Raw genomic sequence first — 11629 nt, 5'->3', positions numbered from 1 at the left:
CCTCCACACTACTGCAACTACTGGACATTAAGAAATGATCTATAGCCTAAATGAAGTGTAAATATGGTGCACCTTCAGCCACCTTTACAGAAAAACAGAGAATAGAATATAATAGAAATAAGACAAAATATTGCCCACAGATAACAAAAAAAAATATATATATAGATGATAGACCTGTCTAGATTTAACATAACGTTGTCAAATACATAAAATGTAGCATAGAACAGGATAGAGATAAGTAAAGATAACGTCTACAGGTACCAATGTAAACATAGAAGAAACACAAGAAACATAACCTAAGATAATTTTTTCAACTGCAAAGCTAATATTTGATTAGGTTAGGCTGTTACATTCAAAGATGCTGTAAAGTCTAATACGAGAGGATCCTCCCCCCTTTAATTTTATATTTACATTAATAACTGAACTTGTTCAAAGTGTGAACTGTAGTTTTCACTTCTGTCTTCCTTGTGTTTATGTGTGCTTTGCGTTTTATCCTGTCTGTGTTTCATTGCTGGTCCACCTGAGTAGGCTATATTGATGCATGCAGGCCTACATCATGCTGACCGACTACTTGTTTTCCAGTTATTGATGAATATTTATGCATATTGCCTTAGCCAGTATTATTATTTTTTATTCAGTAGGCTTCAATTCCTCCATTGAAGCCCATCTTCCAACCACTATGAGTGGGCTAACACCTTATTAATACTTTCCTTCTCTTGGCATTTGGATGATGAGCGACCACCTTATTGCTTTCACATGGCCACGCCCAGTTCCGTTTGATGCATCGCCTCTTCTGCACTCCCACTGTCCAACTCACAGTCTGCGCAGGCCATCAGCTCGGCAGCACGTCCCAGCGCAACAGGTAAGGTCCCATCACTGCTGCTCGCTGTCTGTGTGAACCGTGGTTAAAGTGCAACCCTTTTAGTGTGACAAAGTGCATGCCTGCAGCTCATCTTACCTCGAAACTTGTCACTTCTGTTTAGTGGTTTTTCATGAGAACGATGTGCACACCAACTATAATCAAATGTTTGATGAGCTTTTGACTGAGTTATCACGTGTTTATTGACTGTTAAATAAATGTTTCAGGTTTTACGGCTTATGGCTTTTACTAGGCTATTCGGCTTGCTTATTGGGATAATGTAGGCTATAGTCTTTTGTTAGGATAAAAGTAGATAATCAAACCAGTCTGTACCTTCACTTGATATTGTTTCAGATATAAAGTAGGCTAGTTAAAAATGTTTGAATTTAATTTCAACTTTAAATTGTATGCTCTTCTTCAGGCAATTAATTAACCATTTATCAACAAACAGTAGGTCTACAGCTTGCTATATTGCATGACATTTACAAACTGTAAAGAATAAAGGAAAATATTAAAATGACTTCTAATGTCCACAAATTATAGCAGAGTTAAATTCTAACTTTGCTTTGTGTGATAAGAGAGTCTACTTGCCATTACATTTTATTTAGAAGCAGTTTGGTCTTTCTGATAAATTGTTTCATGTATATCAAAAGTAAGAAATAGAGAAGGGGACTGATGTATAGAAATAAATCTTTTCTTTTCAAGCCCATCCCTTCCATTTGTATATAAGGAAGTAATTTTAATTAATATAACATTGCATTTGTAGGTCAATGTCTGAGTATATTTTGTGTTAAAGCCCAGAAAATATTTAAAAATAAACACTTTAAGGGAGTGTAGTCCGTGACGGCAGAATCTGGAAGTTGAGCTTTTTATTTTTAGCACATAAGAACATCTCTTTATCATTCCTTAAGATGTAAACTATTAAAAAATAGAGGTTTTCATTATACGTATTTTCTCTCGTAAATAATGTATTCACAGAGCCTCTTCTTGTGCGTGGTTTGTGGCTTTCATAAGATGAAATTTACATTTCATAGATATATCACAATTGTTCGTTTTCTCCTTTGTGTTAACCATTATTACAACCCCAACATGAAATTGTACAAAATAACGCACTTCTTTATTATGCAGAGATCAAGGATTTCTTTCGTTTTTTCAGATCTGAGGATCTTACAAATAAGGCAGGGTTCTTTGATTTTCATCATGTGTAATTCTACATTTGCTTGTAAATTAAGTTTAGAAAATCACAAGTGCAATTTCACGTTTTATAAAGAAAATGACAGAATTGCCTGTGAATGTTATATCTATTAGATTCATGAAATTCTTTTGCAAATGAATATATTTTTCTATCTACCCAAAGCATAAAAAATGACATTACATGCTATATTTGAATGCCACTGTTCAACAACAGGCAAAAAAGAAAGAAAGAACATTAAGATGTTTTTACTTTACTTTAAGTTATACGAAAAAAGACACAAATATACTTTAAAAACATTAAAGGACCACATGATGTGTTTATTAACTGTTATCCATTTTTCTGTCATTTCAGATTCTTGCATTTGACATAACTCTGATTCTGCAACGTGCGTAGCCGAAGCCCTAAACAGTTTCCCCAGTGAGCATGAACCTCAGTCTTCCCGACCAGAACATGCACAACTCCAGTGAAGGCTGCCTAGAGGACGACAAACCTGATGTCATGTTGCCATGCTTCCGCAGAAGCATATATGACGAGCCTCTGGCCTCATACACCAATGGATCCATTATCTCTCAGCTCCTTCGCAAGACAATCCAGAGCAAGAGGGCACTAGATGAAAGCCATTTCTACCTTTCCAACTCTACTGCCGCTGACTCCGGCCAGGAGGACCAGAGCAGCGTCTCCTCAAAGGACAGCACGGTGGAAGCTGCCTCTCCTAGTGGGCACCTTTCTACAGGAGCCATCCCGGAGGGGGAGCATCCCATGACTGACCACCTGCAGGCCAAGAGGGCCAGAGTAGAAAACATTATCAGGGTCATGGCCGGCTCTCCCAACAGCCAGCAGCATGGAGACAGTGAGAGGTCTGACACAGATGCCAGAGACACCAGAGAATCATACAGGGAGAACAAACGTAAACAGAGGCTGCCTCAGCATCAGGAACACAGTGTTGGAGTGGCAAACAGAAGACCTGGAATCAGCAATAGTGATACCTGCAACACCAAGGATGAGGAGTGTCACAAGCTGAAAGAGCAGCTCCACAGCATGCAACGGCTCCTGCGTCAGCTCCAGGAAAAGTTTCTTCTAGTTTACAACCAGGAAAACCCTGAACACAATGACAGAGACGAGACAGAAGTGGCTGTTGAGCATGACATACTGGGAGAAAGCACAGAGTCACGCTACGTAAGCAGTGAAGGTGATTTTGAGAGGAAAAATAGCAGAGTGACTGCAGAGTGTAAGGACCAAATGAAAGTCGTTGGTTATCTGGTGCACCACAGAGAGAGCCAGAACTTACAGGAAACCCTGAAGCAGGAGCTTTCAAGAGCTGTGAATGACTGTGTAGACAGGGTGTTCAAAAAGCTGTCCTCCACGGGGCTGGACATGTCCCCTCAGCAGCGCATGTGCTCAACCCCAGAGATGCAGATCAGCATGGGTGCAGACAGGAAGAGCCAGCATGCCCGCTCCAGCCAGGAACAGCCCCAGGCTGAGGAGGCTGCAGTGAAACCCCGCTCTTTGGAGTTTTATGAAAGCATTGAGGCTCAAAGCCCACAGGACCAGACAGAGGCACTATCGCTGGTGGTCCGCAAGCCTGCAGTGACCCCTCTGAGCTCAGTCACCCCAACGGTGAAGAGGCCCTATCCTGTACACCAGACACCATTTCAGTTCAGTTACAACACCCCTCTACACGACAGTCAGATCCTAGAGCATCTTCTTAAGTACGGACCCCATTCCAACTTTGGAGGTCTCCCTTGCATGCCCCCATCAATGGACAGGACCTCCCCAGACTCAGTGGACCTGCCCTGGGACACCATCGCCATGAGGTCCAAGGTGACATCCAGCCACCTTGGCCACCACCCTCGTCCCTCCGCTCTAGGGGCAGTGACTGTGGACAATCTGTGTCTCCCCCATGTCAAGATTGAGTGCGGAGAACTGCAGAGCTTGGCTGAACGAAACCCCTACATGTCACTCAACATATCCTTTCACTTAAAATAAATATTTCGAGCCAGAGCGGCTTTGCTTTTTGCCTTTTCTTGATGCAGGAATAAAAACTATATTTTTAAATAATGATGATAAAAAATATAGACAATAATCAAATGTTTTTTATGACGTGTAGGTTAAAATAGCAAATACTTAAACAGCAAATATTAAGGAATTAATACATTTTATTATAATTTTTTTACTTTATTTATTTGACTAAATTTGCATTGAAAATCTTGATGTCACATTATATTATTCTTTACTTTTCCCATTACAGCGGGGTATGTTTGATAATACCTTTTATATATACCGTATTTACCTTTCTCTATATTTCTTTTTTCCTTGTGAACAATGGCTGGTTGAGGCTCATTGCAGCATGGGCAGTTCCTGTAACAAACTTCAAGGAGAATTTTGTCTTTGATCTCGCTAACCCCATAGAAAATTATAGCATCTTCTTTAATCTGAGCCGAGTAATGACTTTAAGTTTAGAAAAAGACAAATAAAAAGGAATACAAGGCTTTGATAAGAATTGCCAGGAACAAAAGCCAATTTTTCAAAGGCAGAGAAAGCATTGGTTTCTGTTTCAGGAAGCGTAGTTTTTTTCAGACTTGAAAAGGTGCAGGATCTATTTCTCCATCATCAGAGTGATAGGGGTGCATCTAAAAGGTCACATCTGAGTGCTGGTGGAAATCAAAAGTGCCTCCCAACCATAACACTTGAGCTCTTGTCTTGAGCATTTGTTGTTGGATACCTTTGTCAGAATGTACATGATTGAAGATTGAGTGCAAGATAACAGTATTTTTTGCCTCATAGGAACTCAAAGGAAATCAACCTGTCCCAGGGTGATTTCTATTCAGGGAAATATTTGGCATTTGTTTGTAAATAAAAAAAATTGAATGATGTGGTTGGTGACTTCCACAATCTCAATCTGAATAATATCTAAATTCTATCATCACATTTAATTGGAATAAATAATTTCTTTACTATTGCTCATTCTAAAGTAAATTAACCTAAAGTAGTTGCAGAAGTGTTGGAATTAGAGAGGAATATTAGGTGGTGCCTCCCAGGATTCTCTTTATCTTTACAGTTTAAAGAGCTCTGCTTCTCTTTGAACAATACTGCATAAATCTTTCATTCCAACTTCCTTATTTCAAAGGTAGGGTTCCCTAATAAAATGTATGGCGTGGTGACCAGGTAAGGAAATATTATGACCTAAGGCGTGGTGGTGGACTACAGAGTAAAATGCTCCTGAGCGTCTTCATTGCCATAGGGGGGAAACTTGAGAAGGTATTGAATGTATTAATATTTAGAACATAGGAAATATATTTAGTGATATGTGTGGAAATTGGACACCTTTTAAATTATTACTATATATATATATATACACATGCACATATATATATATATATATTTACATACAATATGCTACATAACTCAAAAGGCCATTTAAAATATGTGTAATCTGTAAAATTTTACATAATTTCCCGTTTTTGCAGGGTTTTATGGGAAAAAAAAAATATAGGAACATATGTCGTCTTTAAATCAGCTTCATTATATCGGACAGTCAGCTCCATTTTCAAAACATTTCAAAACAAGCTGTCTTAACTGCCAGGCATGAAGTGCTTCGCTCTCTAATTAAAAATCCCTAATCTAATTCATAATTCTGTTTTGCCAATAAGCACATGTTAGGGTCATTATTGACTCCCTGGTTAATGCCGAGCTGTTCTTTAGGGAAATTCAATTTAGCTGAAAATTGAGGCAACACAATACTCTGCACAGGACTGTATGCTGTGTGTTATATTTAATTGTCAGTTTTTCTCCCTTAACGTAAATGTGAACATCCAGGAGGGTCTCACCCCGAGCCATCTGAAGAAGGCAAAGCTGATGTTCTTCTACACCCGCTACCCCAGCTCCAACGTGCTCAAAACCTTCTTCCCTGATGTGAAGGTGAGTTTTTAAAAAGGAGTTTTTTTATTTATTTAACATGTCAAAAAAACTGCGGCATTGTTTTTCCTGCATTTGACTCCCCTGGCATCTACTTGTCAGTGTGTGTTTGGGACAGAAAAATCAGCAGTGTGTCGGAGGAGAGAAACAAAAACGCAGAGGGTTTAAATAACAAAGCCACTGAGCTGCTAGTATGTCCTGGGGGCAGAGGGAGATACAGGGGCATTCTCTCTTTAAAAAAGCCACTCCAGTCAGCAAATGGAGTGACAAAGGACTCTGTAGGCAAGGCATTGCTATTGAGTGTCAACAGAGAGTTGGTATTAGAGACTTGTGCAGCAGCAACCAGGCGGTGGTGAGCTGGCCCTAAACACAACATCCTGTGTATTTAGGCCTTGGTCTCGTGTCATGCCTCCTCTTCTATCTCCTCTTTTTGTCTTCTCTCTTGTCTCCTTATCTATGTCCTGTTGTTAGCTCTTCTCATTCATCCTATTTATCTCAGCTCCCTTTTTTGTGGTGTTTTCCAATAGAAGCAGTATATCCTTCCTGCTTATAGCACAAGCTCCCACTCATACCTACTCTCCTACCTCCCTTCCAGTTTTTTCCAAACACCTCTCAAGTTTCTCTTCCATCTCCTCTCCTATCTTCTCTCCTTCCACCACGGCCCTGGCTCTCTGAGCCAGTGCGGGCCCCTACCTCTCAATCTGTTCTGACCCCCGGGGTCAGGGGGGAGGATGCTGTTGCTGCAGCCCTGCGAACGTCTCCTCCTTGCTTACAATCCTGTGGTGGGAAGTGGCACTGAACAAAAGAGCACCTAATCCCAGTGTCTGATTCCATCCTATCAGCCCGAGTCAATGAGAGGGAAGCTTCCTTCTGTCCTTATGCTGCCGCTTTCTCACCCACCACACCAGAGGGAAGAAGCGTCTTTGATGCCTGCCCAGCCCTTAGGCATTTTTTTCTGTCTTTCTGGATGAGGAGATAGAATAACAAGACTAATGTCAAGACTGAGTTTAGAAATACAGAGCCCTGACAGATGTTTTTTCACACCAGACATTGGTGGGAAAGGATCAGAGCAATTAATGTCGCGTAGAGTGACAGGCCATTTGGTGGCATTTTGCCCTACAGGTACCAAATGCAGGTTTTCAGTCAATTATGGAAAATGTGGATGCCAAAGCATCAGAAGGCTATTTTATTTTTAATCAAAAAGCATGGAGATGAATATTTTTAATTTATGTTTGCTCTCACTGAAGTCTGAAATTAAATTCTGAATTACATATTTCATTAATCCTGAAAAGAGTACTTTCATTTGCCTTCCTCACTGGGAGATCAAAGGTCATAGACGCACTTCTGGAGCTGCCCGTGTTTCATTGTTTTGCTCAGGGACACTTCAGCTGGACATATTATTGTGAATGCTGGGGCTTCAGTTGCAGGATAGTCCCTTAATTATCTGCTGTAAACTTAAGAATGCATATATTATGATATAATAACATGAATTAAGTGAAGTCCCGTCCCCCCCCTCCATTTTCAGTTCAACCGCTGCATCACCTCCCAGCTGATCAAGTGGTTCAGTAACTTCAGAGAGTTCTACTACATCCAGATGGAGAAGTTTGCCCGCCAGGCCATTGTTGACGGCATCAATGATGTCAAAGACATTACAGTTAGCAGGGACTCAGAGCTGTTCCGGGCACTGAACATGCACTACAATAAAGCCAATGACTTCCACGTAAGTGTTACTCATTAGTCATTTGTATTGTTAGAACTGAGCGTTCTAGCTGATTTTTTGCTAATGGGGTTTTGTCAAAAGAGGTGCTGCTCTCATCAGAATCTGAATCAACTTTATTTCCAAGTAGGTTTACACATACAAGTAATTTGCTTTGTTGACTTGGTGCGTAATAATATACTGTACGACAGATCAAGGTTTTCTTAAATTGGAAGAACAAACTTTCAGTTTGGCCATTTTGGGAAATACACATATTTATTTTCTTAGAGTAGAGTAGATGAGATGATTGATACCACTCTCATGTCTGTATGATAAATTTAAAGCTATAGTCAGCAGCCAGTTAGCCTAGCTTAGCAAAAAGACTGGGAACAGCTGGCCTGTAACAAAATCTAGCACCTCTAATTCACAAATTTACACATTATACCAAGAATTGTTTAACTGTCATTTTTACACTTTTTATATGGATTAAACAAGTGAGAAAAAACAGGTTAATATTGTAAGTGAGCTTTAGAGGTTTTTGGTACCTTCGGACAGAGCAAGGCTAGGTGTTACCCCCTGTTCCCAGTCTTTATGTTAAACTAAGCTAACCGGCTACTGGCTGCAGCTTCAGATTTTACTGACAGATATGAGAGTAAATCAATCTTCCCATAAAACTCTCCACCAGAAAGCCACTATACGTATTTCCATAAATGTCAAACTATTCCTCATCGAAGTTTTGACACATTCATGACAACAGTTACTAACCTACTGAAGTATGTCCTGTCAGCTTGTGGCTATGGTCACATATCTCAGTGTGCTGACCTGTTTGTCACACTGCACCTGTGGCTGGCCAGCCTTTACAGCCATTATCTAAACTCCAGAGTGATGCTTTATCAAACTGTGGGAAGAGGAAGCCGCAAAATCCCACTAAAACAACTCAGGATTAGAGGACCAGTACGCCTGAGCGAGACTGAGATTGCTACTGATGCGGAATGCTGAGAAAGACGCTGTGGATTCCGAGGGAGAAGGCCGTTTGGTGGGAAAGGGACGGGACCGTTTTCTTTACCTTGGGACCAAGACATTCCTTTCCCAGGGATGCTTTTGTGTCAGGAGATGAGGGGAAAGAAAAATAACTTATGCCAACAACTGTTGTGCTAACTGGCCAGTGGATGGGAAACAAGGGCTGCAGGGCGATTTTCTCCCAGCATCCCTTGCATCTTTTTATGGATCCCGCTGTAGTTATGGTTCACTCCCAGATTCTTTGCGCAACTTTAACCCACCACATCATTATTTAACAACAGTTATCTCTGAAATTAAAACTAACCATCTCAAGTCTTACACCAAATCAATCTTCAGCTTCTCCCCACATTACTGGTGGGGTTCATAATCATGCTTTGTTGACTGGCCCTGACATTGCAACGTAGAATCCCTGGGAAGAAAACTCACCTGTAGTTTTTTTAGGGTCAAGAAAACAAGACTAGCTAATCAAAGAGGCCTCTAAATTAGAGTTAATGATTGCAGTATTGCATGTATTGTATGTGTCAGAGAACAAAGATATGAGCTCCCTTTCATGAGTGTGAGTGTTTGAAGAATTGTGCTACAGGTCTTCGTTTCATGTATTACTGACTTTGAGAAAACTGAAGACAGATTGGTCAGTATCTTTGTAATTGCATGGAGGGCTTTTTCACTATTTGGAATAAGGTTTTACCTAGATTGACTTCACTAAGGATTTTCTGCTTTTCCTGTCTTTTACAGGTTCCAGACAGATTCCTGGAGGTTGCTGAAATCACCTTGCACGAGTTTTACAACGCCGTTTCTGCAGCAAAAGATTCAGACCCCTCTTGGAAAAAGGCCATATACAAGGTGATCTGTAAACTGGACAGTGACGTCCCTGAGGAGTTCAAGACATCTTCCTGTTTATAGGCCAAAGTGGAAAGTTATAACAGTGAAGGAGTTGAAGTTAGTCACTTGACAGTATTATTTCTTCCTCTCTTGTAGTGCATTTTAGTGATGTGAAATGTAGATGTTGGATAATTAATAATTTTGTAGATCTGCAAAAAACAACAAAAAAAACCCACCGTTTGAAATTTGAAACTATCTATAGTCTAAAATGTTGTATGTTTTCTATTTCTACCAACAAGCAATTATTGGAAAATATGAATGCTCTTCTGGGTAATTCTGTTTAGTGTTTAATCTGCCTCAACACATTTAGAGAGTTACTGCGTTTGTAGGTGTGTAAAAATGTTTAAAAAGTGTAATCATTCTTTTCGACATTATTAAACTATAGTGTAGCCTGATTTAGTTAAACTGAAAGTTCTTTTTGGCAATTACCATCAGTATTACTTTGCATTTAATTCCATTTCATTTCATAGCTGTGTGTATTGTGTAAATGTAACTGCGCTGCTGTTGTATGTTGCATAATGTTCTATAATTATGTTGTAAACTATTAGCTTGACAGAATGCGCATGTGAAAAATAACACAGTGTAACAAATTTTGGTAATGGATGGATAGTAAATGTTATTTCCTAATTGCTTATGCCTCAAAAGTATAGAAAATGGCTTTTATTCCTGACAAACTTTGCTTTTGTGACCATGACAGTGATATTTTGAAATGTACCTATTTCCAATGAGAAAACGGGCAAATTTGTGTCTTTTTGTTTACATAAAATCAGAAAAAAATAAGTATTCATCCAAATTAACATGTATTTATGGCTTTATTCTTTGCCTCAGACAGCTTGGGGAGGAGGTACTTGAAGGCTACCGGCTCCTTATCTAGATATCTGACCAATTGTTTCATAGGCCCAATTTGATGTGCAGTGGCGGCCTCAGCCTCTTCTGGGGGTTCACCGGTGGCTCCTACTTGATGTTGTTCTTACCCACAGAGAACTCAGTCCACTTTGGCCAGTCCCACCTGTGGTGGTGTTCCTTGGTGTCCCTGCTGTCCCAAACGCCCAAAAGATAGCAGGGAAACTTGGCAAAACCACCTTGGAGACCCATCAGGAAGGCCCAAATGGTGGCCTTCCTGATGGGTCTCCATATCGTGGATCATCATATCAATAGCTGTCCAGCAATAAGTGTCCAGCAAGGTCTTGATACTGATCCTCATTGAGGTGCACCAAGTGAGCAGAGGAAGACGGGTACTTGTTACCATTATGGAGCAGCACAAATTTGCTCTCAGTGTAAGATGTTCAAATGCATGTTAATTTGAATTCATATTTTGTTACTTGTTGTTGATAGTTTATATGAATGAAAATACACACATTTACACGTTTTCTCAGTGGAAATAGGTACATTTCAAAATATCACTGTCCTGGTCATGAAATAAAAGTTTGTGTGAAATAATAGCCATTTTCTATACGCATGCATGAGAAATTAGGAAATAACAATTACTACCCAGGAACAAAAATTGTGTTATATAGTGTAATGCAAGTGAGTGTCATGGGTTTTATTATCATGTATAAAGGTCATGTAAAGTACAATCATTTTCAGATATTTCAGTCAGAGACATTGTACTGGATGATAATTGAAATTAAAGATGCACTAAATTATAATATAAAACATGTGTGCTGTGGTTTTACATATTTTAACGTTCAAAGAAATAAGACAGGTAAATACTTTGTTTTTAGTCGTAATTGTTTAACTCTCCCTATGAAAATACTGTGTGCCACTGCCGAGCCCCTAAGGTGCCTCTAATCCACGTCCAGCAGCCAGCTGTTAAATGTCCCCCGAACTATGCCGTTCACATTGTTCACCGAAGCCAATTCAAGTCAACTTTCTAAGGCCTGCATTCATTGTGTGGTCAGTGCGGATGCAGACAACTGCCATGTCTTAAAAACAGCCACAATGCATTCCCTCCTAATGACTAATGCCCGAGGTGACCTCATATCACAGTTGTGCCACCCAAGCAAAATTCCACAAACCCGTTGACTCTTTCTTCCAGGCACCCACTCAAAGCTCGCTGATG

General features: G+C 40.0%; 1 protein-coding gene across 1 annotated transcript; it reads left to right on the top strand.

Moving 5' to 3' along the window:
* Positions 1-49: 49 nt before the first annotated feature.
* On the top strand, positions 50-11208 carry prox2 (prospero homeobox 2). The gene is made up of 5 exons (XM_038728955.1): positions 50-862; positions 2406-4019; positions 5865-5972; positions 7495-7689; positions 9421-11208. The coding sequence occupies exons 2-5, from the start codon at positions 2478-2480 to the stop codon at positions 9586-9588; spliced, it is 2013 nt and encodes a 670-aa protein (XP_038584883.1). The 5' UTR covers positions 50-862; positions 2406-2477; the 3' UTR covers positions 9589-11208.
* Positions 11209-11629: the final 421 nt, after the last annotated feature.

Source organism: Micropterus salmoides, unplaced genomic scaffold (assembly GCF_014851395.1).
Source record: "Micropterus salmoides isolate LMB-PRFRI ecotype aquatic unplaced genomic scaffold, ASM1485139v1 Ms_hic_scaffold_19, whole genome shotgun sequence".
Taxonomy (NCBI): Eukaryota; Metazoa; Chordata; class Actinopteri; order Centrarchiformes; family Centrarchidae; genus Micropterus; species Micropterus salmoides.
Note: the sequence above shows the minus strand (reverse complement) of the source record. Positions and strands in the feature narration are given on the sequence as shown.